Source organism: Triturus cristatus, chromosome 4_2, assembly GCF_964204655.1.
Source record: "Triturus cristatus chromosome 4_2, aTriCri1.1, whole genome shotgun sequence".
Taxonomy (NCBI): domain Eukaryota; kingdom Metazoa; phylum Chordata; class Amphibia; order Caudata; family Salamandridae; genus Triturus; species Triturus cristatus.
In genome coordinates this window covers 936,020,462-936,047,795 of record NC_140586.1, presented here as the reverse complement: position 1 = coordinate 936,047,795, position 27,334 = coordinate 936,020,462, and the positions used below count along the sequence as shown (strand labels likewise).

The window sequence follows — 27,334 nt, the reverse complement described above, 5'->3', positions numbered from 1 at the left end:
CGGGTCAGCACAAGCAGCGGTAGGGAATAGGGACACTACTTTCGGACTCTAGGACCCCCTGTGTGTCTGTGCAGTTATCTTCATCTTCAGACCCTCACCGACCCCCCTTAAATCCCAGATCTGCATCTGCCCCCGCCAGGAGGAGGAGAGAGCCTGGAAATGTCTGCACAGGTTTCTGCTCGGGTAGGAGATTGTCAGCCCCTTCTGCTGTGTTTGTAGAAATAGACTGAATAATCCTGGAGGGAATCTCTGCAGGAGCCGGGGGGTTAGTTGGGCTCTTCTATCCGGGGGCCCTGAGGTGGCTTTCCTTCCGTCCCTGGGGGTGTTTGTGGATCATCATATGTGTTAAAGAGGGATCTGTACGCTGCACTGTATCTTACTGCACTGTGAGGAATCTGTACACTGTACTGTATCTTACTGCACTGTGAGGAGTCTGCATCTGTGCATTGCATTTTACTGCACTGTGAAAGGTCTGTGCGCTGCATCTTATTCCCCGTTGAGGAATTTGTGGACTGCACTACATCTTACTGCACTGTGAGCATTCTGTGCATACTCCACTGCACCTTATGACGAATCTGTACACTGCACTGCATCTTACTGCACTATGAGGAATCTGTGTACACTGCACTGTATCTTACTGCACTGTGAGGAGTCTGCATCTGTGCATTGCATATTACTGCACAAGGAGAGGTCTGTGTGCTGCATCTTACTGCGCTGTGAGGAATCTGTGCACTGCACATCTTGCCATACTATATGGAATCTTTGAACACTGCACTGCACTATGAGGAAACTGTGCACACTGCATCTTACTGCACTGTGAGGAATCTGCACACACTGCCCCTTACTGCACTATGAGGAATCTGTGCACTGCATCTTACTGCACTATGAGGAATCTATGCACACGATTCTGCGTCTTACTGCACTGAGAAATCTGTGCACCCTGCAGTACTCTTTACTGCACTGTGAGGAATCTTTGCACACTGAACTGCAGTTTACAACACTTTCAGAATAACTGTGTGAACTGTATTTCTGTTCACTATACTAGGAGAAGTCTGTGCACACTCCAGGGATTTTTACTGCACTCTGAAAAATCAATGCACATCAGTTGCGCTAAACTTAACAGAAGGGCATTCCTCCTGCCGACACTTAACAGAGTAAGCAAGCAGGTTTATAGCAACTTCCTAAACTGTCCTAGGTACACGGACAGGCGAACTGTTCCAGATATGCACCCCTTGTACCGAGAACGCCCTTCCCCCACCCCAGGAGAGTCAAAAGACTAGCTTCTGCAGACCGTGGCAGACCACCAGGGCAGCACTAGAAGACGTGTTGCGCAAATACTCTGGTCCTCTGACCTCCTGGTCGGAGTCACTGCTCTCCCCCACGCAGCTCCACTGTTAGGGTGCTGCCTTTAGTGCCAATGACCAACGGAGCTGCTCGCAACCCACCGCCGCACCTTGAGACCCTCACGTATGAGTAGTGCACTCTGAAAAAACCCTGATTGATTGATTGAAATACGTTACAAAAGGCCCTGTGCCCAATACAGAGAGATTTAAAAGGGATACTTTAGGCACCGGTAATCAGTGCAGTGTTTTTTTAATGCAGACGAGGATGATGAATCTTGAGAAATCTGTATAAACTGCAATGGTTTTTACTGAAATCAGTGCACAATGCACTGCTGGGTGCTGCACTGCAAGAAATCTGTGCACACTGCAGTGCTATTTACTACACAGATCTGTGGGAACTGCACAGCTTCTTACTACAGTGAGAAAGCGGTGCAAACTGTACTGCTTTTGAGTAAACTACGAAGGGTATTTACAGCCTAAAGAGAAAATTAAAGCACACTGCACTGCTTTTTACCACAGTACTGGAACAAAGTCGGCTGCCCCATCCATCTATACACGTTTGTTAAATGCACATGTCCAAATGTGTATCTGTGTGGTCCATTTATCTTCTGAAGAGTTTAGGTAGGATGGTGTGTGCCCATTCAGGAGTCTCTGTGCATGACTGCACAAGATGGTGGATTTCCTGTAGATTGTGATTTGTCTATTGCAGGCCCCAAAGCCTGTCTGTCCTCTTGTTTAGGGCTTCCCACCTGAGAATTAACTTACCTTGTTGGTGGTGAGAGGCATCCACATCCATTCCATTGTAAGAGATTTAGTCACGGGTGTGGAATTTGATAAAAATTTCTACTTGTCCTTGGGATGTGATGCTTTAGAAATCTACTTGTAAACAAACTTCCTTTTCCCTTTTGGAGTCCTGCAGTAAGGTGACATGCTGTGACAGTACTCTTATGTCAGGACTCCGATACTAGGCTCTCTGATTATGTTATGTCTTAACAACTGTATGCGTAAGACTTTTTACAGGGTGGGCAAAAAAGGGGTGTAGGTAAAGTGAATTTCCAATGCCACATCCTCTCCCCAAAGAGAGGGTTGCTTGCCACCCCCACTCCCCCAAGCAACCAAGCACTGTTGTAAGGCATGCTGCACAGCATCCTGCTCTGCTGTGCAATATTTTTAAAAACATTAACAAAACCAAAGAGCTTCCGTTGAGCTATTTAGATTTGTTAATGTTTTTAAAGAAGTTGCACAATAGCAAGAAATGCTGTGCAACATGACTTAAAAAAACCAAAATGACGTGGCCAATGCTGGCCGCACCATAGCACATTCTTTTCATTTGCTTTGAGCCATGTTGCACAGCAGCCCACGTTCTTGTGCAACATCTTTAAAAAACTTGGACAATGCCGATCGGTCTTGTATTGGCAAAACCTATTGACTTTGCCAATGCTTGTTCAATACTGGCAAGCATTTGTTTTACTGAATGGTTACTCACAGAATTGTATTTAAAGTTGCACAGCAGTTTAGGAAAACATTTTCTCTCAAGGTGCAACTTTTTTATGTATGTTTTATTTTTAAAGTGAACAATTACCAACCCTCCTTTTATGCTTATGGATGTGGTTCCATATAATCAGGGAACGTCTCGAAGAATTAGAAAAAGTATAGAAAAATGCGTACAAGTTTTAATACTGGACCCACTGTACTTCTTTTGAGCGCTTACACTGAAAACAAATGATTTGGTATTAATTATTCATATATGCAAATTTGAAGAAGTTATTCATATGAACTCAGCCTCTATTGGCAGACATTGTTTAACAGATCTCTAACCTGTCCTCTAAAGGGTTTGTGCTTGTGTGGGTTAGTAGAGAAAATAAACGTGAAAACTTGTTGCCCTTGACCCCACTCGAATATGTCCTGTGCATCGGACTGTAGGGGTTCCGCACTGGGACAATGCAACTTCTTCTTGCCCCCTTTTCTGAACATCGAAATTCTGTGGCTTAACTGGTCTAACTCCAATAAACAAACCCACCTAGACTAATTTGGCGTGCTCTTACTGCTTCTAATCCACGCTATTAACCCTGGCAATCTTATCTAAAAAAACACCTTTCTTACTATGTCACCTTGAAGGGCTATGGGCCGGCGATACCACTGGTCCTCTATTTAATCAAATAACAGGTTAAAGACCTTTCATTCATTGTTTAAATCTTTTTACTGATTAGAAAATAATAATTCTTTGCACATTTTAAGCATGCAGTTAGAGCAGTGCTCATGCATCAAGAAAGAAAGAAAGAGAAGTGATTGCCAACAGCATAATGTGCAGTACCCGACAGCAAAAGTAGAGACAGATGATTAAATCGCAGCAACCACAAGAAGTCATGGGATAATATCCATAGAAAGGGCGGATCAGTGCTGATGAGTCTCAACACCGGGTGGCATGCAAACGGTTCAGATATAGTGCAGTTCATAAAGCCCTTTCATTCATGAACCATACGGAAACATTGTCAAGCAGGAACTATGCAGGTTACATGACAGAGAGCTTCTTTTGGTGAGAAATTACCCTCCTTTCTTGTCCCCTAGCCAAATCAGTGAGACTACGATTTATTGACATTCGCTTTCTATGTTCTCCCTTAATGGAGTTTAGACCATCATGTCTAAAGTGGAGTCGGGGAGTAGAGTGCCGTAGAGAGGATATATTGGCGTACAGTGTCATAGAGTGGAATGAAGGATCACAGTGTCGTAGAGTGGATTAGTTGGAGTACAGTGTCACAGAGTGGAGTGAAGGATCACAGTGTTGTAGAGTGTAGGAGTAGAGTGCCGTAGAGAGGATTTGTTGGCGTACAGTGTCGTAGTGTGGAGTTAAGGATCACTGTGTCGTAGAGTAGAGTGGAGTGGGGGAGTAGAGTGCCGTGGAGAGGATTTGTTGGCGTACAGTGTCGTAGTGTGGAGTGAAGGATCACAGTGTCGTAGAGTGGAGTGGGGGAGTAGGGTGCCATAGAGAGGATTGGTTGGAGTACAGTGACGTAGAGTGGAGTGGGGGAGTAAAGTGCCGTAGAGAGGATTTGTTGGCGTACAGTGCCGTAATGTGGAGTGAAGGATCACTGTGTCGCAGAGTGGAGTGGGGGAGTGGAGTGCAGTAGAGAGGATTTGAGTATAGTGTCGCAGTGTGGAGTGAAGGATCACAGTGTCATAGAGTTTCAAAGGTTTTGAGGGCCCCCTCAGGAATGACCTAGCTGCTACATCTGGATCGCCTGGTGTGTGACGATCTATTCCTCCCCAGTGGAGTCATCGTCCAACAGCAGGAGAGTAATCAGCTGTATCATCTATATGGGGACAATCTTGAATAATCAATTCCCATTCCTGTGTGTGGTCTGGACTCCTCGGCCCCTTCTATACTTTGGCTTTTAGTATTGTTTCCTCACATGTGGCCCATTTGATTAGTTAATTTCCCCACTGTTGGAGTGTGGGTCCCCTGAGGGGTTCCAAAAGAGGGTTATCTAGCATCGTGCATAAGCCAGGTCTATATCTGCACATCCTGAAGAAATCATATTGGCTTCAGGTTTAGGAAATACGCCTAGGAGGCAAGCCGCTGGGGAATTGGGTCTGACTATGTTATGCCCTGTTGCGGCATTAATGTAACTTGTCTCTGTTTCCCAACTTTTGGTCCAGTTCATTTTGTACCTGGAAAACGCTTAAAAGTCTGATATGGTGGACATGAATGCAGGCAGCGAACGTTCTGGGGAGGCTAAAGTGAGGAGTTTGTCGTCCGCTTACAGCATATTTTCCAGGCTGCCGGCTTTGGGTTCAGTTCCCCAAATGTCTTCTGAGCAGTATAGCGTGAATGTGAGGGGCTCGGGACCAATCAGGAAGAGTATGGGTGAAAGGGGACATCCCTGCTTCATGCCGCATCCAATGGGTTTCTTCCTCCTCCTTTCCCTTTTGCTCTTCTCCACTTCTTTACTTGTCTGCCATCTGTTTGTTCTCATCCAAGTGCGCACTTCACATTATGTGTTGTATGCATGCTCAGAATGTAGATTTTCCTAAGTGTAAAGAGTCAGAAAGTCTTGAGTATTATGCATTTCATCTCTTGCTTTATCAGCATCCAAGTAAAACACGGTTACAAAATTACTGCACTTCCCAGAGCCCATTGGAATGCATGACGACAGAAAACTGCACCTGGTGCACCTTCAGGGCACACTAGATCTCATAGTTAATCCTCCCGTGCATGCAGCAAGTCCTTTTCTCTGATAATGCGCATTAAAAACAAGATTAATAGGCTTTTCTGTTTTCATTGTCTCTGGGTTCTTTAATTGTGGTGCTCTGTAAAGATTTACAGGGCTGGTGTTTATCCAAAGAATGTTAAGTTTATTTCCTTCTCTTGCTTGTCCCTATTGCCATTTCTAATATCCATCTATCTTCTCCTAACTCTCTATTTTTTAATTTGCTCTTTCAGGTAATGCTTCATTGTTTTGCTCACCTCCAAACCTGTCTCATTTCCCATTGATCACTTTCCAGCAGTCTAGTCCCAGGATGTGCAGGATGGAGGTATGTTTGCATCTCATTATCTTATAAATATTTGATTGTAGCTGGTGAAAGTTTTTTTATTTTGTATTCTTTTAAAACACCAACAAGAGGAAACTCGTTGAGGTATACAGGTTGCAGGGAACATCAATGACATAATATGTGTGACATATGTAAACACATCATGGTTGGGCAGCATTGCCATTTACATCAGTGTCAGAGCAAGATCTACTAAGGTAAAGGGTGATTGCAAGGAGAGGAGGACGGTGAGGACTATAAAACATGTCAATCCTAATCGCAGACAGTGTGTCAATAAAACAATAAATTATAAGGAAGTAGGTGTAAGGGGGAGGCTGCAGGGAACACATAAGGGTAGATCAACATGATGTCTAATCCATGCAATCTGCTGGCGCAGCTCCCGGCCCCACCGTCCACAGGGGAACAGAGAACGCATGGACAGGAGGATATACATCATACTTGGGTACAATTGTACAGAAGTTATGCATTCATGAGGTCCCGGACATAGTTCCTTCATGGTGGTGGAATGTTGGTCTTGGCTTCTAGGTTAAGGATATACATATCCCGGTTCCCCCCATCCACTCTCCCCACTCCTCTATTGAGTAGCATGTGTAGTGTGTTGGCCTCTGCACATGCACAGTGCAGGACAGTATGCAGCCGCCTCTTAGTGTCCAGCACAGAGGCTGCTTTCCAAGACATTTCTATTTGGCACTTCATAAGTACGTATGCAAGGTCTTTAAAACTGTGTATGTGTTTGCCCCCCTTTGCTTTAGGGCGAAGGCCAAGCAGGCAGGATTCAGGAGTAGGTGACAGTGTATGGTCTGCTAATTCCACTATGGTGGCTGTAACCTTGAGCCATGACACCTGTTGTGGTGGCCACTCCTACACCATATGTTAGAAGCTGGCATCAGCCAGTTTACATTGTGGGCACTGTCGTGTCGAATCAGGAAACATGCGCTGGATACGGTGGTGGGAGAGATAATGGTGATGTGTGTAGTTAAATTGTGTGATTTGGAATTGAGGGTTGTAACCCTTTGCAACATGTTGTAGCACCCGCATGCATGACTTGAGCGGTTGCGGGAGCACAGCGTTCCATCTAGCCAATGCAGTCCCCTTGTGCAGCTGGTGAAAGGTTAACGGTCAGCATTTAACACACCTTCCTGTTGCTTTGTTCTTCAAACAATCTATAAAGATTGGCTAAGGTAGGGTGCTCAGTGCTGTGTTATTGGAAGCCAGCATCCTACTACCCAGTTCTTTATCTTAGAATACTACTGAGCTATAAATGTATTATTACTGTCTGATCTGGGCCTGCACCTGCTGTACCTGTCATAGAGGAGAAGCTGCTGAGGAATTAGCACACATGCTGTTAGTTTCAGGCTCTTCGATCGCAATGCAGTAACAATCCACTATCCAGCTACCTCCCCTGTCACTCGTTGACTCTGTCCCTGCCTTGGACGCGATAGGGAGCTCTGTTGCTTTTTGGTTAGGTTTTGTTAGGTTTGGCTGTACAAATACCAGATGAATCACACCTTTTTCAAATGAAGAACACTTTGGTGCCGTTAAGCTGCTGTAGGATGCAGCTGAGATAGTAAAGACCCTTGTGGCCTGCAGCACGCTTTGTATCATTTGCTGGTGGGTTTCTTTTTTTTTTTTTTTTTTTTTTGTCCTCATTTGCCTAACCCTCAATGTTGGACGGACCGACCACCCTACTCCATACATGTGCACAGGTTGTTGTAGTGGTGGCATACACGTCCCAACATCCGAGGGGCTTTCACAAACTCCATCTAGGCATGTTACAGCCTGCCGGACCATTGGTGGACCTAGACAAACAAATGCCCGGTCCAGAGAGAGTTCAAGGCATAATCATAGGACCCGGGGAAGAAAAAAAAAAAAAACCCCGGACACTATCGCCATTCGATCAGCAAGTTCCAAAAAGTTAAATTGTGTTTACTGCATGATCTGTTAAGGTCCGCTTTAGATGTTTCGTATAGAGATGAAAGCCACCCAGAGTGTAATGGGGCTGTTTTCTCTGTCCAATGAATGCAAATTTGCCTTCTAGCCAATAGCATTGCGTAGAAGAGGAAGGACCTTGCCTTGCCAGTGATGTTGTCATCCAAACCAAAGATGACAAGTGGTAGGGTTATTGACAAGGATACGTTTAATATGGAATTTAGGGTGTTCTTCACTTCTTCCCAAAAGCCAGCGATGACCGGGCAGTCCAAGAACATGTGTACATCACAGGCCTCACTATAGTTACATTTGTTGCACTTTTTGTCTGGGAGAAATTTGGAAAGTCTCAGCGGTGTTATATATGCACGATGTACTGAGAATAGATGGTTTCGTTTTAGCCATGATGGTTTAACAATTTTATGGAGTAGACCAAAGGATTTTAGCCAGAGCTCTTCACAATGTAGGCCAGTCGCCCCCCCCCCCCCCCCCATAGCTGGTCTGGAAGGAGGAACTCTCCATCACTTTCCTCCTTCAACTGCCAATACCATATGGCTACTTCTTTCCCTCCCGATGGAAATTCCACTAACTGTTGCTCTAGAATGCTAGCCTTCCCTAGGTAGGGGTCTGTACGCCTTTGGGATCTAGCCCAACTTTCCAATTGGATGAATTTGAATCTGGAAAGTCCGGGCCCTACACATTCGTATAGTTGGTTCCATGCTATTAATGACCCATCCTTAAATAGCTGACCCCATCTCCTGATACCGGCATGTTGTAATGTGGAAGACAGACTATCCTTCAGAAATAGTGGGAGACCCGGCGAATCCCAGATTGGGGAGAGATCAGAATAGTAAGACAGCCCTAGTCTCTTCCTAATACTGAACCAGGTTTTGGTCCATGAGTGTAGAATTTTTAATTTAATTTTTTTGAAGAATTTCTGACTCCCAAATTTGAACAGAAACCCCTCTGCTGATAGATTCGCCCCCATTAGCATTGCTTTGTATATCGACCCAGGTAGAAGGTTAGATGGCATTTTTAAAAGCATCCTGGAGTGTGACAACAGGAATGCCCAGGCATAATACAGTAGATCTGGCAAGGCGAGCCCACCCTTCTCCCTTCTTCTCCTTAACTTCTTCCAAGCTATTCTGATTGGTTTGTAGTTCCATATGAAGGAATTTATTTCTTGTTGACATTTTTAAATTAATTTGGGATCAAATGCCAGGGGGATCGCGTTAAAAATGAACGTAAACTTAGGGAGAATGGACATTTTCACCAGGTTTACCCTACCCGTTATGGAAAGTGGCAGGTGAGTCCAAGATTTTAAAAGTTTTTTAGTCTCGATGTATATTCTATTCAAGTTGGTTTGTCCTATACTGTCCATTTCTTGGGTAATTCTAATGCCAAGATATCGCATGGATGTGGAAATATTTACCCCCAGCTGTATATCCGGTAAGTTCCAGACCATTATTTCGCTCTTACTAGAGTTTATATCATAGCCAGAGATAAGACCAAACTCTTCTGCCCGTTTGATGACTACGGGAAATGCCTTTACTGGATCAGAAGTGAAAATCAGAATGTCATCCGCATAGAGTGCTACCCGTCTTTCCCATTCTCCAAAGCTAAAAGATGGAATATTAGCCTCCTCACGCAAAATCTGAGCAAATGGTTCTATGTATAAGTTGAAGAGGAGAGGGGACAGCGGGCAGCCCTGCCTCGTACCTCTGGTTATATTAAAGGCCTCTGTCAAAACCCCATTGATCAGCAATCTGGCCGAAGGTGTAATATAGAGCTGCTTTATAGTTCTACAAAAACCATCCCCACAATTGAATTTTTTAAGTACATCTGTGAGGTAGAGCCAGTTGACTCTGTCGAATGCCTTAGTTGCATCTAAGGTTAGAGTGGCCATAGGTAGGGAGAAGGCAGTAGCGATGTCAATGGCTCCTATAAGTTGGTGTGTTAGATCGGCTAATTGTCGACCTTTAATGAAACCTTTTTGATCCTGATGGACTATATCACCAATAACACTCGCCAATCTAGCTGACATGATTGTTGCAAAGATTTTATAGTCATTATTTAGTAGTGATATTGGTCTATATGACCCGCACTCAAGGGGAGATTTCCCGGGCTTCGGGATAAGTACAATTGTAGCCTCCCCCCAAGATTTGGGCGGCAACTCACCATCTATTAGGATACCATTAAATAGGGTCGTCAACACGGGGGCTATAACATTTTCCAGAGATCTGTAGATCTCCCCTGGCAACCCATCTGGGCCGGCCGCTTTCCCTTTTTTTTGTTGATGAATGGCTTTAATCACCTCAGCCTCTGTAATCTCGGACTCCAAGGCCCTACTTTGAGTTGTCGAGAGGGTTGGGAGGGTAATAGCTTCCAGCCAACTGTCTCTTGCTTGCTGGTCATTGGGAAGGACCTCCTTATATATTTCCTCGAAGAATTCAAAGAAGGCTCTCCCTATTTCTATTTGAGTGGATCTTGTCTCTACCTCGCCTTCTATCCTAATTTCCTTGATGAATTTGAGAGCTTGTTCAGCTTTTATTTTCCAGGCTAATACTTTTCCTGCGGCTTCACCGAATTCAAATTGGGAGGTTTTAAACGCTTCCCATCTTTTGTTTACTCTCTCCTGTAAGATGTTATTGAGTTGTGATTTTAAGTCGGCTAATTTTTCTTGTTCCTGTATTGTTCCTAAGGGAGAGTCAATCCTTAACACTAGGAGTTTCATCTCTTGTTCAAGACTAGCAACCTTCTCTCTATATATCTTCCGCCTAAAAGAGGCTCTGTTGGTTATCTTACCTCTTAAAAAGGCCTTAAATGTCTCCCAGACAACGGTAGAGCCTACCGAATCCCTATTAATATCGAAGAAGATTAAGGACTCAGTTGCTAAAAATTTAACCTCTTCATCTTCAAACAAGAGGGTCCGGTCGAAGGACCAGGATGAGTATTTTGTGGAGTTTCCCCGTTTTAAGGAAAATGCCAGTGCAGAGGGGTCTGACAGGTGCGAGGGAAGATAGTCTATCATATGAAGAGTGTCCTTTAGGCAATAGCTAAAAAGTGCGTAGTCAATTCTGGACTTATGTTTAAAGCGGCTATTCCGAAGGGACACCCCTAACTTATTGCCCGCTCTCTCTCTCTCCATACATCCGCCAAACCAAGTTGTGCCATGATTGTTATAAGGGTATGCCTGGATTTAACAGAGCTGCAAAATCTAGATTTCACAGATTTGTCCAGCCTAAGATTGAGAACGATATTAAAGTCCCCCATCCAGATTACTGGATCTTGAACTAATACTAGATGGTTCCTGATCACATCCAGATATGATGGATCATCAGAGTTGGGGCCATAATAGCCAACTAAGGTGTAAATCTGAGCATCTAACGAAACTCTCACTAATAGCCATCTCCCTGAGTGATCTTCTTTACATTCCAAAATTTGAGCTTTGGCAGTTTTTTTAAAAATGAATATGACCCCCCTAATGTTGGCATTATGATCCGTTGAACAAAATTTGTCAACCCACTTATGTTTCTTTAACAGAGCTGTAGCCTCTGTTTTAAGAAGATGTGTCTCCTGAAGAGCTATCACCTGCGCCTGAGAGTCTCTCAGATATTGTAAAATACAGTCACATCTACCTCTCCCACGCATGCCATTGACATTCCAGGAGATGTAATGTGTTAGTGTCATTCTATATTTCTTATTCCAGCTCCTTCATTGCTTCGCTCCTCCATATGATTGCTATTTAGATTAATGTATTGGAGAATTTTATATGTAAAAAGCTTGGCCTGAGAAGGTAAAAAAGGTAGACAAATGAGGTTTTTTGATGCAAAACCCTTCCCCCCCCCACCACCACCTCCACTCCCACCCCACCCCCCTGGAAAAACCCACCCCTACCTATTCTAGCCTGATGACTGGCCAGATTACGCCCACCTACAGCCTTGCCCTTCAACCCCCCTGCTGCTTGTAGTGTATAGTAGCTAACTACCTGTGCCAACTATTATAGGTGCAAAAAAATAGTCCAAAAACCAGAAAAATAATAAAGTGTTTCTAAGTGTTTCTAAGTGTTAAGAAGTAATCACACTGCATTATACACTAACAACCTCGTGTATATATATACCTTATACTAAGCTCCATAGAGGAGAAAAGCCAGAAGTTGAAATTGAAGGCAACACCATTAACAGTTATGTATAAGGACCCGGAAAAACTAAAAAGGGAATTACTCACAACCCATCATTTTGTAGTCTGGGCCTGTTCCCTAATGACATTTAGTAAGTCGTCAGCATCGTGAACAGAGCGAATATTGTGCATCTTGTTGTTATACATAATCCGTAAAAAAGCCGGAAACCTCATCTGCACTGTGGCTCCTAAAGACCTGAATTTATCCATGCGTTGCCCCAGCTCCCACTGTCTGTCCAGTGTGGTTTTGGACAGATCCGAACGTATTTCAAAGGAGAAGTCTGAGCACTTCAATAATCTGGCCTTCAGAGCAAGGTTTAAAATCTTTTCCTTAAGTGCGTAAGTCAAAAAGTTGATTAGCACCTTCCTGGGTTTAGATCTAGCTGGATTTAAGCGGAAAGGGTCTCTGTGTATTCGCTGAATGTCCTTATCTAGTTCTTCCACTGTTTCGACTAGATTAAGGGATTCCTTCAGAGACCGAATTATGAATCCTTTAAGGTCTGCTCCTTCTTTACCTTCTGGAATTTTTAAGAGTCGGATGTTGTTGCGCCTTGAGTAATTTTCCAAGACCTCGACCCTCTCTCTCATGTCATCCCCATCTCTTTGAAGGGCTTGTATTTTAGACCTGGCAGTCTCTAGATCAGTTGTTAAAAGACCTACTGAGCTTTCCAATGCGCCAGTCCTTTCGCATAGGCCCTCCACCTTTTGACCTAGGAGCTCACAGGTTGCTCTTATGTCGTTCTGGTTCGACTTCGACACTGCAAAATCATGCCTAATCTCTTCCCTCATTGCATTGATTGAGCTGACTAGAGCCTCCAGAGTGCCTCCCCCCCTCGGAGGTTCCTGACCCCGATCCGTTACATCCTCTGTCCTCACCTCATCCGTTACATTTGAACCTAGCGTCCCTCCCGATAGCAACTCGACTTGTTGGTTAGACGGTTCATTGAGAATAGCAGTCTCTGCAACTGTAACCGCAACCAAGTCTGGTGAAATAGATTCCGATGAACCCTCAGACACTACCACCTTAGCAGGAGGTCCGGAAGAGGGGCTTACGCTGGGGGTAACGTTAGGAATAACCTGTTGCTTGTTGGATTGCCAACTATCTCCCTTAGATGTAGCCATTTCCTGCGTTATCTCTAATATCTGGGGTAACACTTTAAAATAGGAACGCAGTGAGGGGGCTATATCCCCTGGAGCTTTCAAATTCCTGTTTTTGGTTTTTTTTTGTCTAATATTTTTTTTTTGTTCATTGGCTGACCCCCCTTTAATCTCACCCGAAATTAACTTAGAGGCCTGCCCCAAGGTGCACTCTGGGAGCTGTAGTTTTGTTTCGTCCAGGCTATGCTCCCTACCCTGACTCTTATTCTTACTTCTTGTACACCCTGAACGAGGGTTAGCAATGTTTTTCCTGCTCTTATTTGAGCCCGCCTTGCTCTCCCCCCTAATTAGAATGGAGACCTTACTTTCTGGTTCCTCCGAGTCTGCCGCTGCTTGATACACCTCCGGCTCCAATGTTTCCCCCACAAGGCGGAACCTGCGCAGCACTGTGTCCCTCGACGTCGACGCCGGTGGAATCCTTCCTCCTGTTCCCCCACCGAGGGAAGACGCGATGAAGGTTCCCCGAGCAGCGGCCGCACGGCCGCGTCTGAGCTCCACGGCTGCCCGTCTCCAGTTCGGGAGAAACACCGGAACAGACGCCGACACCTGGAAAATCACCGGCAAACACATCCGTCAATGCCTGTGAACGCCAGTGTGTTAGCGGTTACGAGAACTCTTCAGAGCCCTTGATGTCTGGCCGTATGCCCATCGGCATCTCTTGATGAAGCAGCAGGGATCTCGGGAGGCTAGTAGGAGCGTGCGGACCGCTCTAGCTGGCGTCCGCCATGTTTTTGCTGGTGGGTTTCAAACTGAGAATTAATTTTATTTTACATTTTTGACCTGTGCCTATGGCATTTTGAGTGTATTTGAAAATCAGTGCTTAGCATGTGGGCCTATGTAAAAGTTGGGTATGGGCTGTGTACTTGCCGGGCATGTGTGAGAGTCGCAGAAGGCATTTTATCTTTCTGTTATGTGCAGCGTGCACTGTTCTGGTGCATTCTCCATCTTGTGGAAAGAATGAGGTTCTAGAGCCACCAGGCACCTCCAGTTTTTGTGCAGTGTATCTCGGGTGTTGGAGTGTACAGCTTTCGGTGTCATGCAGGCAATTTAACAATTAATTTGTGCCTCGTAAGGGAGTCAGTTTAGTGATTTCAAATAAGGTGTGATGTGGTTATTGCATTTAGATACAGTAATACGCCTTGCAGCTGAGTTAAGGGAGGCCCTAAGGGGGTCAACTTTGATCTAGGAAGGCCGCAAAGCGTTACATTTCCATAGTCCAGCCTGGAAATCATTAGGGCTTGAGCAACTGACTTGAAGTCATCGAGGGGAGGAAGGGTTCGAAGTTCCTTAAGATCCCAATTTGGAAGTAAGCACCATCCTGCTTTCCAGTAAGTCATGGAGGCTGTCATGTTTGACCGTATCAAATGCTGATGACTGGTCAAGGACGCTTAAAAGGAAAAATTCAATTTCATAACACGTCGTCAACTATGTGAGTCAGGGCTGATTCAGTGCTGCGTCCCTGAAGGAATCCGGATTGGTATTGGTTTAAATGTTGGAATTGCTCTATGTGATTGCATTGCTGGGAGTGGGCGCATTTCTAGAGGAGCTTTGAAAGAGTTGGGATGCTAGAGATAGGGCAGAAGTTATTTAGATCAGTGTGGTCTGCCGTGGGTTTTTTAAGAATGGGGGTTATCTGTCAAGACATGACGCAGTCTGGTATTTTGCCTTGAATAAATGGATTGTTTACTATTTTGGTCCAGAGTGGGAGAAGAGAGGTTTTAATCTCACTGAAGAGATTTGAAGGAAGCGGATCGCTGAAATACTTTAAAGGTTTAAGTGTTGACAGGATTTTTTGTATGGTCATTTCATCACAGGATTTGAATGAACTCCACACAGCAATATTTTTAGGATAGTGTGCAGCACACTCAGGCCACCCGGGCGGGTGCGAGCTGATGTGTGAAGGGGCTGGGAGGAGATCCAATGTCGTCTTCAAGTCATTTTCAATGTTTTCCATCTTTCCCAGGAAGTAGGCAGCAAGTTCTTCGCAGTTAGGCTGCAGATTAGACCCAGAAAGCAGGTTGGGTTTCCTGTTAGATTGCAATTTAACGAGTTCAAACTGTTTTTTAGGTCGATTCCTGGCATTGTTTAGCTGTTTCCTAAAGACGTTTGCTTTTGAGCTATGTATGCGTTTGTTGTAAATGATTCTTAGAGATCTTAGGTGCTGGAAGCGTTCGAGCGAGGAGGAGAATCTCCATGACCAGTCAGCCAATCTTAGATTGCATCTTTCATTGTTTAGACTACCATTGTACCAAGGCTGGCAGTCTCTGGTGGATACCCTTTTTAGTTGGAGGGGTGCCATAGAGTCTAGAATGTTTGTCATTGAATTAGTGCAATGATCAGTAAGGTCCTGGACATCTGACATGTCCTCGGAAGGGGGTAGGATGTAATTGTTGATAGATGTCAGTTCATTCAGGTTTATGTTTCGAGGGTTCCTTTTCCAGTGTCTGTTTTTTTTATTTGAATCTTTTTTGAGCACAGCGATTAAGTTATGAGCAAAGTGATGCAGTGGTGGTCTGTCCAGTCACATGGAATGATAGATTCAAGTTGAATGGAATTAGCTTTAGACATAATTAGATCCAAGGTCGCTGTCAGGTTGTAGGTAGGACTTTTGCATATTTGGATCAAGTTTAGATCAGCTAGGAAGGTTTTTAGGCTAATCACTGATTGCTCATTTGGGTCATTCCAGTGGAGGTTGAAGTCACCAAGGAAGATTTGAACGCACTGTAAACCGGAGTTGGTTGTGATGATTTACATAATTTTTTCAAAGGATGGGAGGTTACCTCCTGGAGGGTGGTAAAACGTATGCAGTTTGTATCGAGGCCTATCTTTACTCAGGATATCGATGCCTAGATGTTCACACGAGATGAGAGTAACGTTTTGTGCTTGCTTCACAGAGAGATTGTTGAAGTGAATACAGGGGTTACCTCCACCTGGTTTGTTTGGTCTATCTAATCTGAAGATGTTGTAGCTGGGTGGTACTAGAATGTCGAGCGTTGGTGTGGAGGAGTCATTTGGCCAAGTTTCAGTCAGGACTATAGAGGTCGAGATCATGAGTTTGGATAAGGTTAGCAGTATCCACTGCGTGTTTAGATGCCGATCTGCAATTGAGTTGCATACATTTCAGGTGGGGTATGGCGACAGCAGAGGCAGCCTGAGTGATGGGAATTTGCTTGAAGTTGGAATTGTTAATTGCTCTGGGATTGGGCCTCGGATCTCAATGTGGATTCGACTGAAGTAGGAGGGAGTAAATATTGTTGTCCAATGGAGTATCTTTCATCCTGATGGGTCAGGTGGAGGCATTGAGGTATGTAATTGTCTTCCAGGTCAAATTAGGAGACGGTGCGATTGCTGAGATCCCATTGGGTGTGCGGGGTGACATACATCTAAAGTGATTGTTATTCGATTGTGAAAGTGAGTGTCTACTCTGGCCCATCCGCCTGGTGGGACACCAACAATTCGCAAGCTCAGAAGTGATAGATATTACACTTTGAACCTCAGCCTTAAGTTGATGAAGCTCCTGAGAGATCTCAGGGAGTTTGGAGTCAATAGTAATGTGGGAACAGGAGGTCGTGATGTGGGTAAGGGAGCCAGGAGAGAGGGGTGTGGGACTCAGACACTGGTTGATGAGGAGATAGGCACCTTGTTATTGGTCAAGTTAGGGGGTTCCGAGATAGCAAGTGGCATGCTTTGGTCCAGTGGGTGTCACAGACCTATCAGTGGTGACAGCAGGAGACTGTTCAGAGGTAAGGGGCAGAGATGAGGTGATGGTACTAGTATTGAGTGTATGTCAGTGGTCGCTGCTCTAGGAGTGTGAAGAGGGCTCAGACTAGTATGACGGCAACTGTCAGTTGAATTAAGAGGCAAGGGTAATGGTGAATGAATGCTGTTGGCTAATCTGATGAAGGTGGATGGGGAGGAGGGGAAAGAGGTGGGGAATACAAGTAGTGGGGAGGGGGGAGGATACAGAACTTTCTTCATTTCTCTTCCTTACCTGGAGGCGGACTCATCTGGCAATAGCAGCAGTAACTTGCACGGGACAGCAACGCTGTGTCTCACCCTCGCCGCTAGTCACCTCGCTGGACGCGGCTGGGGGGACTACAGCTCCCATCACCCTCTGCTCCTGGCTTACGCATCCCTCATCACTTCCTGCTACCAGTGCGCCCGGAGGCGCTACTTAACCGGCAGGCTCCCTCGGTGGAGCGGGGGCCATTTCTCTTCCTTACCTGGAGGCGGACTCATCTGGCAATAGCAGCAGTAACTTGCACGGGACAGCAACGCTGTGTCTCACCCTCGCCGCTACTCACCTCGCTGGACGCGGCTGGGGGGACTACAGCTCCCATCACCCTCTGCTCCTGGCTTACGCATCCCGCGTCACTTCCTGCTACCAGTGCGCCCGGAGGCGCTACTTAACCGGCAGGCTCCCTCCGCGTCGCGGGACGCGCGCGGGCGGCGCCAGGAGAAGCCCGGGACAAGGGCGGGACCGTCTGTGGCCGTCCGGGGCCGGTAGAGGCCGGGCAGGGCCACCCCCCTTATGTGCTGCGATACGGACACTGTATTAAGGTACTGTGACAACTGCAAGCGGTGGGACTTTGGTATTCTGTTGCACGTTGTGGATCGTGATAGCCCGGGACAGAAGGGGGCAGTGCCTTTCTCCTTACAAGTTGTGGCACTAATTGGGTCTAGTCATCGTGGACTGTGGAGAACACGAGAGGGTTGTTAGGGTAGATAACTGTTTGTCATCTATGATCGAATTGCAGTAGTTTTGTATTAGTGCACCCCATGTCTAAAGTTAAACTTTCCTCGGCTAAATCAACCATGGACAATTATCTTGTGAAGATGGTTGATAAGATAAATCAAGAGCGGAGAAAATCATTGGGGCGGGTGGAGGATATCGATCCTATTCTCTTAAATATTAACCCTCCTACCCATTTACCTGCTGTAGATAATGTAAATGACGAGATTAATGATCGGATACATGATACGGATGACATCATAGTGGTTGCCACCGCAGATGATAATAGCACAGATGACCCCCCTTTTGAGGATCTAACACGTACTGCAGACCCACCGACTGCTATTTCGACGGCTACAACATCGCAAAGAATATTACGTTCTAGCCGGACACATAATAAGATTGTGCATTCTAAGAGGGGGGGGGGGGGCGATCATTACCTAAGAGAACTGATCCTTTAACCATGAATTCTGTTCAAACCCCTACCGTAGTGCAGGATAGTAACCCGGTCACTATCGAAAGCAGACAGTTGGATCTCCTAATCAGTATGATTGATGCCAAGTTTGATTTACTAATCAAACCATTATTGAATAAACTAGATATGGTAGTTACTGAAGTGGCTAGACTAGGAGGTCTGTTAGAATCACATCTTAACGCAAGTACTGGTACCAAAGTGAACGTTGAAGTTCCAGTAAATAGCCATGTCCTTCGACAGGCCTCTGAGATAGTTAAACCAACGGCCAAGATTAACCCCCCTAAGACATCATATGGTGAACAAGGTGATGAGAGAAGAAATGCTACAGATTCTCTGCAGACCCCAGGTCAACAAAGATTGTCGTATACCTCCATTGCTGCGAATCAATCCGGACCTGGTGTAAAAAATAGTGGTACTTCTAGACCTGACTTGCCCCCAGCTTGTGCCCCGTTTGTGGCGGTTCTTACCAATGTTCCACAAGTTAAAGAAACAGGCCGTAACTATAGCGAAACCCATGCTTCTTTGAAAAACAAAACTGTGGATTGGTTGCACCGGGAATGCGGCTTTCCAGTAGTCTTGGCAAAGGATATCATAAGTACAAGAAGAGTCAATTGGATTGGGAGCTCGCGCAAGATTTGTGGGGGTGACTGTATTATAGTTAATTTCCGTAACCCCCACCTTGCATCCACAGCTTTGTTAAGAGCACAGTCATCCTCCTCATTGGACCAAGGGATATCCCTTCGGCCTCTAGGGTATTTTTATAGGCATCTTAATACCGGTCCCAATATTGTATACACTGGGACGAGAGAAGGAGATAAGCATGTTTTCCCTGGTCCTATCATCACTACGGCAAACCGATTTGAAGCATTGAGCGGACTGGATGGGAATGATTGACTGGCGCCAGTTTCGTCTAAACCAACGGACGCGGCTGATACCATGGGAGGTAAGGGAGGGAATGTTGCTGTGAGGGCGCCAGACTCAGTGGATGCCAGTGGGAATGACATTACCAGTGGGAAGATTGGTCACTGCGAAAGAGAGAATTGTGCCCCCCTGTCCGGTGACCAGCCTTGTAGTTCCATGCCTTCTGATCTTATCAGTCCCTTACCCTGTCTTAGATCCCGGAGACAGAGTGCTTGCTCGATCGCTAGCTGGAATATTGCGGGACACTCTTCTAAGGTCACCTGTCTGGGATGGGTAGAATTTATTACCACTTTTAACATTATATGTTTCCAGGAAACCTGGTGTGTTGACCCAATCAATTACAATGGTTTTGTTTCCTTTAATTTACCAGCTGTGGCCTCATCATCGGGCAGAGCAAAGGGTGGGTTATTGGTTTTGATTTCTGTAGATATACCCATCAAAGTCAAAAAACATGTTTTGGTTGGTGCACATTCCCAGATTTTATGGCTTCAACAGGAGCAGGACAGGAATATCCTTTTAATCAATTTTTATAATAATGTCTTTGACCATTCAAGGTACCAGGTTGTACTTGCATTGGAATCCGCTATGGAAGATATTGTAACTAAATTTGATATTGTTTTTGATATCATCTGGGTAGGAGATTTTAATACAGTGGTGTGTCCTCTTGCCGCTCAAAGGGTATGTGGCTTTATTGACTGTTTGGGGGATGGTGTTTTTCACTTCCCTCACAACTCTTATGGTAATTCCCTGAAATTTTTTTTAACTACATACGACATGGAAATACTGGCTAATCAGGCTAATAACTCAGGTGAAGTTGTCCCCACTTACACGGGTAGGAACGCTAACACAGTGATTGATTTTATTTGTATATCATCTGGTATTGGTCCAAGGTGTTCAACCCCTGTAGTTGTGGACAACTTAATTAGTGATCATAATTGCATCACTGCTGAGATAACCTTATGGAAGGAACGACCTGTGTTTATTCCATGTCCCATTACCAACATCGAGCCCCATCGCCCTAATGGTATTCGTATCAGATGGAAAGGCAATAAAGCGGACATTCAGTCTAATGCCATTGTGTCAAAATGTCTTACGGAAATCGTTACAATTTTAGAATGTGAGGAGGGAAATGCCGAAATCGTGCATACTTTTACTAACCTTAATTTAACTATAGATAGCAACTTCACTGTATCTCATAAGGGTAGGAAACTCCAGCACAAGGGATGGTTTGACCATACCTGCACTACAGCACTTAAAAGGCTCAAAATAGCATTGTCAGCAGAGAAGAGAGATATTGGAACCATTAGGGAATTACGAGGGATTTACCAGACCGCTATTAAGTCTAGGAAAATCGAACTAAGACAAGAGGCATGGGATAAATTGGATCAAGCAGCCTCTAATGCGGATTCTTCTTTATTTTGGGCAACAGTTAATAGTCCCTTTTTGAAGGATGATAAGATCCCAGAACTAACAGCAAATGTCAGTTCGGAGAGTTGGGTCACCCATTTCTCCCAGATTTTTGATTTGGCTAGAAATGGAGAACTCTATGATGACAGGTGGCCTGTTATCCCTTGGACATTACTACCGCCGAAGTGTGGGATAGTATCAAATCTAGCAAGGGTGGGAAGGCCCAGGGACCTGATGGGGTTCCTATCGATGTATACAAAACAGTACCAGAGATATGGGGCCCGTTGCTTACAAAGGTATTTAATACTGCCGTATGCGCCGGGGTTCCACACACCTGGGAGGAATCCATTATTGTACCAATCTATAAGAAAGGAGACAGGGGGGATGCAAAGAACTACCGCCCAATTTCCCTCCTGGACTCCTCGGTGAAAGTCATGAGCCGGGTACTCATGGTAAGGTTAGAAGAATGGGCCGAGTCCAATAATATCCTGGCTGATTCCCAATATGGCTTCAGGAAGGGCAGAGGAACATTAGAACAATGCCTCAACCTTGACTTAATTATAGGGAAATATACTAAGGCAAAAAAAGGATCTCTCTATCTCTGCTTTGCAGATTTGAGTAGTGCCTTTGATATGGTGGATCATAATATTTTATGGACCACGCTATTGGAAATGGGGGCACCAGAGTCTATTGTTTATTTCTTAGCGAGACTCTATGCTAAATTAAATTCTAGTGTTCGCTATGGTCAGGCTGGGGAGTGTACCCCCAAGTTCAGTGTTAGACGGGGAATTAGACAAGGGTGTGTGCTTGCCCCTCTACTTTTTATTCTTTTCATTAACAAAGTGGACACAGTTTTAAAGGAGGTTGTGGCTGACGCACCAAAAATTAATGATTTCAGCGTTCCCGTACTTCTTTACGCGGACGACGCCGTAATTTTGTCTAGGACCCCCATTGGCCTACAGCGCCTGATGGACAGGTTTTTACTGTTCATCAATGACAGGAAGCTGTTGATCAATAAGACAAAAACCTTTATTATGGAATGTGGTGTGGTATGTAAAAAACCCCATGCCTTCTTTTTAGAAGGCCATAAGGTGTCAACAGTGGAGTCTTTTAATTACCTCGGCATCACTTTTTCTAAATCGGGCAGCTGGACTAGCGAGATCAATAGTGTCCAGGCTAAGATGGCAAAAAGCTCGCACGGGGTGTTTAAATTTGCTACAAACATCGGAGATAAACGGATTAAAGATATGCTGACGATCTTTCAAATGAGATGTTTATCGGTGGCCCTTTATGGAGCCGGAGTGTGGGGGCATATCAAGGCAGGGAACCTGCAAGTGGAGGAAAACCTCTTTCTTAAAAGGCTGCTATGTTTGCCTAAATCAGCTACCAATGATTTGGCCCACAGAGAACTAGGTATCTCCCACCTCTCTGATTTACTGGCACTAAGGCCCTTAATGTTGTGGCGTTCCGTATGGTTAAAAGAAGAGACCTCCCTAAGCAGAGCAATTATTGGAGATTGTCTCTCCATTGATGGCCATCTAAAAATTCCCTGGATTAAATATGTCATAAATTGTTATATAGAGATTTATGGTATCAGACTTAAAGATGACTGTAACGCCCCCTCCAGTTTGTCTAAAGAAGTGATGAAGTCGGGTTTTATGAATTTTAAGCTAGAGCAACGGGAAAGGACCAGTAGTAACTTAAGCACATGTATGTTTTACGGCAGATTCTGTGAAAACGAGGGATTTCAGCCGTATCTGAGTTTAGTTACTCGACCCTCCCATAGGTATGTTATTACCAGATTAAGGTTTGGGATAGTCCATCATCTGGTGGCCTACCCGTGTATTAAAAAACATCCGGTAGGCCCATGCCCATGTGATAACGTATCAGCTCAAAGCACCATGCACTTTCTTCTGTTATGTAACCTTTATGATAATTATCGTCAAGCCTATCTTAAACCTATCCTGTTAAAATACGGAGTTAGGAATAGACAAGATGCCATGAAGCTGCTTTTTAAACCATATCCTGATGTATGCTTTTATACTGCAACCTTCCTCCTATCAGCTATCAAAGTAAGGCCTAGTATGCTTTTTTAATTATTTAAATGTTTTAATCATGTAACCTGTCTACAATTTTATAATGTGAAATGTATATTGTATTTGTTGTGTATTTGCTTTGCTTTTATGGACTTGTGTTTAAGCTCCGAATAAAGCCTTATGAAATGAACTTTCTTCATCACAGAGAGTATGATGAGTGAGGACATTTTTGTCAAGTAATTCTAGGTTGCGTTCAGATGCTTGGCTGAGGATAATCCTATTATTATAAAGGTAGATGGTTGCCTCTGCTCGGCAAACGATAGAGGGAGTTACAGAGAGTCTGAGACTGTAGGGGGCTTTACTGGATGCAGTGATATGAAGCAGCGAGCAAAGAGCTTTCCTTCATTGAGCTGGTCTTTTAGTGTAAAAGATAAGGTCACTTGTGGTAGCTCCTTTATTCGTGCAGACATAGGGGGTGGAAATAAGGGTTTCTGGGTGAAATTTGAGAAGCCTGTGTTTGAAGTTCTTGAAAACGCTTTTAGGTAGTTTAGGGAGGTATATGATAGTGTCAGAATTACAGCTAGCTGGAGCCATTTTGGAGTCTAGTGATCTTCATGCTCACGTGGGGGGAAGCTGAGGGGAAAGGGATAGTCAGATGAAGTAAAGAAGGGATGGGGCAAATCATGGGGTGGCTGGAGGAAAGTTCCATGACTCCATTCGACAAGGGCAACCCATTAAACAGCAGCATCATGACAGAAGATGTCCAGAGAGAAGAGGGTACTCTTTCTGTTCTGGGCTTCCCAGCGTTATATGCATGCGATTACTAGGATAAAATCAGCAAATCCTGAAGAGAGGGCCCAGCTGTTGCAATACATTAGGTCAAACTAGATTATGCAATTAGGTAGATAGAACCCAGAGTAGACAGATAGGGGGGATGTGATGAACAGTGGCCTAGGATGCACTTACAAATTCTGATCCATCTCTTACTCCAAGAGCTGTTCTTGTTTTAACAAAACCTTTACCATATGCATCTACCTAAAGCTGTAACTAGTATACGAGTGCTATGCCAGCGCCCTTTTTGTGCTAAGTTACTCCATGCACACCTTTGCTGAAATAAATAAGATTGTGGCATGTTCAAAGGAACTTTTATGTAAATATCTCTGTATGGTTAAATATGCCTTCATAAGTTTCAACAATAGTAATAAACGAGATGCTTTTACAATCAATTAAAATTTGTGTATCTGCATTCCAGTATTTTCCATTTAAGTAATTTAAATCCCTTTACTTCCGACAGAAAATAATCCTTGATTGTACAAAATGTTTAAGAATAATGAAGATCATACTGTGAATCTACAAAAGCAAAGTCCGAAACATCGAAATCCAGTATTCAGGAAAACATAACTGCCGTCGGAGACAGCAGAACCTGAACATAAACTGACAGATCTTGGAAGTACGGGCAAGGGCAATTCGGTGGTTCTACGAGTCTCAGCAGTACGTCTCTGTGCCTCATGATGAAGAAATGACCTCTCGAAATTTTAGGCAACACTGATCAACCACTTCTTGTGTAAACATGTCCAATACCAGCTCTGATCATGAGGTGGTTACAGCAGTACTCTGCTTCCTAAAGTGATATCAGACCACCATTCAGTGCTAGAGGTGTATTGTAAACTCTTTCAGGCCATTCCACGACAACCAGCAAAAAGCACAGTTAACTGAAAGTTAAAAGAAACTAGGGTTCTGCTATATAAAATACAGAGTACTGTCCCAGTGTGCACCGACGAGAAGGACGATGGATCTTTACTCGCAAGCTTGCAGAACCATTATCCAGTCTAAAGACACAATCGCCCTACAAAGAAGCCTTACACACGTTATGAGTGTGGCGAGTATTTCGTGACCTTTGCACTTTTGTGTTTAGTCAGAAAGCAAACGTGCAAAATACCACACACATACAGGATGTGTGAGAATAACACAAGTGCTTTATCGGTCATGTTGGCCCTTCAGAACGCACAGTCAACAGATGTAGAAAAATACATACCCGACTCAGAGGCACCAACCAAGAAAGAAAAAACATACACTTGCAGTGAATGTGGAAGGAGTTTTACGGAATCATCTAAACTCAGAAGTCATCAGCGAACACACACAAGGAAAAAGCCATTCAAGTGCAGTGAATGTAGGAAGACCTTTATATATTTACCAAGCCTAAAACTGCACCAGAGAACACACACAGGGGAAAAACCATACAAATGCAAGGAATGTGCGAAGAGCTTTAGTCAAACTGCACACCTAAAACGGCATCAGGGAACACACGCTGAGGAAAACCCGTTCATGTGCAATGAATGTGGGAAGAGCTTTATATATTTATCAGACCTAAAGCTCCATCAGAGAACGCACACTGGAGAAAAACCATATCATTGCAGTGAATGTCTGAAGAGCTTTAGTCAATTTTCGCACCTAAAAAAGCATCAGAAAACACACACAGGGGAAAAACCATATCATTGCAGTGAATGTGGAAGTAGTTTTAGTGACTCATCAACATTAAAGGTTCATCAACGAACACACACTGGAGAAAAACCATACCATTGCAGTGAATGTGAAAGTAGTTTTAGTTCCTCTTCAGGATTAACATATCATCAACAAACACACACAGGGGAAAAACCATTCAAGTGCAGCAATTGTGGGAAGAGCTTTATAAATTTATCAGCTCTAAAACTCCATGAGACAACACACATGGGAGAAAAACCATACCATTGCAGTGAATGTCTGAAGAGCTTTAGTCAATTATCAGGCCTAGAAAAGCATCAGCGAACCCACACAGGGGAAAAACCATATAATTGCAGTGAATGTGGAAGTAGTTTTAGGAATTTGTCAACATTAAGGAATCATCAGCGAACACACACAGGGGAAAAACCATTTAAGTGCAGCGAATGTGTGAAGAGCTTTTGTCGATTAACTCACCTCAAACAGCATCAGAAAACACACACTGGGGAAAAACCATACCATTGCAGTGAATGTGGAAAAAGTTTTAGTGATTCTTCTACATTAAGGATTCATCAGCGAACACACACTGGAGAAAAACCATACCATTGCAGTGAATGTGGAAGTAGTTTTAGTGAATCTTCAACATTGAGGATTCATCAGCGAATACACACTGGAGAAAAACCATTCAAGTGCAGTGAATGTGGAAGTAGTTTTAGTTACTCTTCATCATTAATGTATCATCAGCGAACACACACAGGGGAAAAACCATTCAAGTGCAGCGATTGCGGGAAGAGCTTTATATATTTATCAGACCTAAAACTCCATCAGAGAATACACACGGGAGAAAAACCATATCATTGCAGTGAATGTGTGAAGAGCTTTTGTCGATTATCAAGCCTAAAATACCATCAGAGAACACACACAGGGGAAAAACCATTCAAGTGCAATGAATGTGGGAAGAGCTATATATATTTATCAAGCCTAAAACTGCATCAGCGAACACACACAGGGGAAAAATCATTCCAGTGCAGTGAATGTGGGAAGAGATTTGGTCACTTCTCAAACCTACATAGACATCAGCAAACACACACAGGGGAAAAGCCATTCCAGTGCAGGGAATGTGTGAAGAGCTTCAATCAATCTTCAAACCTACAAAGACATCAGCGAGCACACCACCATCACTAAACACACATAGAAATAAACATAGAGCTGCAGTGAATTTGGTAATAATTTAAGTACATCAACAATGATACTGACCCATCTGAGGGCATACACTGAAGGAAAAAAGTACAGTTATTGTCAGATGAAGTAATAATACAAAATGATAAAATTACAATAATGCGGGACATTCAAATGCCAGCTGAAAAAAGCAGAGGATATAAGACTGAACTAGTAGGAAAGAAGAAAAACATATAGGTTTGAAAAAATATAAAATTGTCTATTCTCAGCTTTCGTTTATTTCCCTACATCTAGGAAAAACATGAAATATCAGGAAACCCATTGGGAGACTAGAACAAAGTGGACTAAAAGTAAAGAAACATTGTTGGCTTTTATTCTGTGAGAGAGTTATAACGAAAGAAATCCAAGCACACCTGACCATGCTACCTGTAAAATCAACACTATGAACAATGCTTAGACTAACAAGGGTATTTGCAGCTAATTCTGTAGATTAGTAATAAAACATATAAACCCAACACACTCAAAACAATTTAACAAGCACAAAATGTAGATTCTTCAGAGCTGGCTGTGATTTTGGTCATTTTATGCATCATTAATGGTTCTGTGACAGCGGCCAGAGAACTGTGTAGAAAAGCAGAAGTGAAAGCAGTAGAATGTGAGCTGCAGGTCTCTGGGTTAACCCTTGCAGTGCTGACATTTACCTCTGAAGCAGGAGAATGTGAGCTGCAGCTCTCTGGGTTAACCCTTGCAGTGCATGACATTTACCTCTGAAGCAGGAGAATATGAGCTGCAGCTCTCTGGGTTAACCCTTGCAGTGCATGACCTTTACCTCTGAAGCAGGAGAATGTGAGCTGCAGCTCTCTGGGTTAACCCTCGCAGTGCATGACATTTACCTCTGAAGCAGTAGAATGTGAGCTGCAACTCTCTCGGTTAACCCTTGCAGTGCATGACA

The 27,334-nt window shown here is 44.1% G+C and overlaps 1 protein-coding gene across 1 annotated transcript; it reads left to right on the top strand.

Annotated features, from left to right (window-relative positions):
- Positions 1-27,102, top strand: LOC146838964 (uncharacterized). Its single transcript, XM_085603009.1, has 3 exons — positions 1-183; positions 5,785-5,876; positions 24,020-27,102. The coding sequence occupies exon 3, from the start codon at positions 24,679-24,681 to the stop codon at positions 26,386-26,388; it is 1,710 nt and encodes a 569-aa protein (XP_085459135.1). The 5' UTR covers positions 1-183; positions 5,785-5,876; positions 24,020-24,678; the 3' UTR covers positions 26,389-27,102.
- Positions 27,103-27,334: the final 232 nt, after the last annotated feature.

Bases quoted from the DNA above. Each gene is read 5' to 3' on its own strand.
- LOC146838964 (XM_085603009.1), top strand. From the start codon at position 24,679: ATGTGTGAGAATAACACAAGTGCTTTATCGGTCATGTTGGCCCTTCAG.